We start from the raw sequence: 2,709 nt of genomic DNA, 5'->3' as shown, positions 1-2,709 counted from the left end.
TTGTCAGGCTTGGTATCATCCAACGTGTAGGCAATTGGAGCATCCTCTCCTTCAATAATCATGGTCCCACAGTAATCTTGGGGAAGAGCAAAATGGAAAAAGATATTCATCACCCTGTCAAACTACCCATAACAGTTACTGCAAAGCACACATTTTCAACTTAAGAAGCCCTAAGGCCGGGGTGCCTTGGTGGCTCTATCAGTTAAGCACCTGACTCTTGGTTTAGGCGCAGGTCATGATCTCACGGTTCGTGAGTTCGAGGCTTGCATCGAATCTCTTTCCTTCTCTCTCTGCCCCATCCCCGCTTGCGTGCGCGCTCTCTCTCTCTCAAAAATCAATAAATAAACTTAAAAGATTTTTTAATAAAAATTTAAAAATTTAAAAAAGAAGCCCAAAGGCCAGATAGAAGATGTTACACTCTCAATAATGAAGGCAAACCAAACTGATGTCAAAAGGAAGGGTGAGTAGCCAACATTTTGTGAAAAATCAAACTGCAGACACCTCTCTGCACAGAATAAAGCAATGTGATGTTATGAATGAGTCCAGGCCACACTTCAATAAAATCTTATTTTCACGCTAAGACTGTGTCCTGTCCCATTTCCTCTTTCATAAGAAACAAGATAAACCCAAAGATGTGTAAAAAAAAAAATACTAGTCAATTATTGTAAAATAGAAGGGACTGAATGTTCACATTTTGGGGGGAGCCACTTAGTCTAAGCCAACCAATTCTTCATTTTCTGGAGACAGGGCAGAGAGGACATGGACAACTAAACCCCAAAGAGTCCCAAACCCTCATCTGTTACACGATCAAATGTTCTGGAAGAACTCTAGAAACCACGTCAGCTCCTTCTGGGCAAAAGTGCTTCTCTCATTCCCTTCCATCACTTCCTTGCAAATCTGAGTTGGTTTGAACAAACTTACGGTGGATCTGAAACAAATGTTGTCTAGAAAATGCCATGAGAGGGTTTGAAAAGGAGAAAGAAAGAGCAGAGAAAGGACTTCGAGGGTAGGCACCGCCCTCAACCTGTGTGTGAGCAGACACGCCTGAAGGCTTTTTTGCACCTGCACCTCCTTTTCTCTCTCTCTCCTGCCACATTCACCCCGGCTGTGCCCCGCCGTGAGAATCAATGTCCCAGTCAGCCCCTGCATTGAGGGGTCCTTGCCTACCACTCAAGGGTGCGGGGACAGGAAAAGCTGAGAAAAGCTGAAGTATGGGAAGAAGAAATGTCTTTTTTTTAATTAATTTTTTAATGTTTATTTTTCTTGATGGAGAGAGAGACAGAGACGGAGTGTGAGTGGGGGAGGGGCAGAGAGAGAGGGAGACATAGAATCTGAAGCAGGCTCCAGGCTCTGAGCTGTCAGCACAGAGCCCGACGCGGGGCTCGAACCGACAAACCGTGAGGTCATGACCTGAGCCAAAGTCAGACGCTTAACAGACTGAGCCAGCCAGGTGCCCCGGGAAGAAGAAATGTCTTACGTCCATCCAAGAACTCCACAAGATTTCAGGATACGAGAGAAACAGCCAACGAATCCTCTATTATAAGAAGCCAAGAAAGAAAAGACAAATAGGACAGGATGTGAGAAGAGAAAAGAGAGAGGGGCGCCTNGATAGTGGAGGAAGAGGTTCAAGATTCTCATTTTTTAATCTGCCATTTCAAAAAGTCTACTTCTGTATGTTTTATAATTATAACAATGCATTTTCCAGAGGTCCATGTACATAATTTCGGAATCAACAGATACACTGGTCATCAACGTTTACAGTTTTTTTATGTATTGGGCTCCAACNTCATGACCTGAGCCAAAGTCAGACGCTTAACAGACTGAGCCAGCCAGGTGCCCCGGGAAGAAGAAATGTCTTACGTCCATCCAAGAACTCCACAAGATTTCAGGATACGAGAGAAACAGCCAACGAATCCTCTATTATAAGAAGCCAAGAAAGAAAAGACAAATAGGACAGGATGTGAGAAGAGAAAAGAGAGAGGGGCGCCTGGGTGGCTCAGTCAGTTTAGAGTCCAACTCTTGATTTCAACTCAGGTCAGGATCTCGCGGTTTGTGGGTTTGAGCCCCGAACTTGGCTCTGTGCTGACAGTGCGGAGCCTGCTTGTAATTCTCTCTCTCTCCCTCTCAAAATTAAACAAAAAGAGAGAGAGAGAGAAGAGAAAGAGTGTGCACTGATGGTGTGCAGGTCTGCTGGACTGGACAGAGGGGTCGAAGACATTTCTCTGAAAGTGGTAAGTACCATTCTCGGGGAGAAAGGAGAAGATAGTACAGCTATCGGACACGAAAAAGAGGAATATTCAGGATAACATAATTTAATGGAGGCTTTCTGAGTGTGGGCGTGCGGAGGGAGAAGTTAGGGGAAAACGATCACACTCATCTGAAGGGATAAACTGAAGTTCACCAAGGACAAGATTAAAGGAAAAATAATGAAGAATGTCCTATCAGATATCAACCATATTGCAAAGCCACAGTCATTAAAACAGTACAGCACTGGGGCGCCTGGGTGGCTCAGCTGGTTAAGCCTTTGACTCTTGACTTTGGCTCAGGTCAGGATCCCACTGTGGGCTCTGTGGTGATATTTCAGAGCCTGCTTGGGATTCTCTCTCTCCTTCTCTTTCTGTTGCACCCCTGCTTGCTCTCTCTCAGTCTCTCTCTCTCTCTCGCTCAAAAATAAATAAATAAACATAAAAAAAAGTACAGCACTTAATA

General features: G+C 44.5%; 1 protein-coding gene across 1 annotated transcript in view; it reads right to left on the bottom strand.

The window, feature by feature from the left end:
- The window catches only part of MAOB (monoamine oxidase B), a 67,290-nt gene that overhangs the window by 18,457 nt on the left and 46,124 nt on the right, over positions 1-2,709 (bottom strand). The window contains 1 exon segment of the mRNA XM_077768525.1: positions 1-76. Within this exon segment, the coding sequence (XP_077624651.1) occupies positions 1-76 (76 nt within the window).

This window comes from Crocuta crocuta, unplaced genomic scaffold (genome assembly GCF_008692635.1).
Source record: "Crocuta crocuta isolate KB4526 unplaced genomic scaffold, BGI_CrCroc_1.0 scaffold467, whole genome shotgun sequence".
In the NCBI taxonomy this organism is placed as follows: Eukaryota; Metazoa; Chordata; class Mammalia; order Carnivora; family Hyaenidae; genus Crocuta; species Crocuta crocuta.
This window is presented reverse-complemented; position numbering and strand designations above follow the sequence as displayed.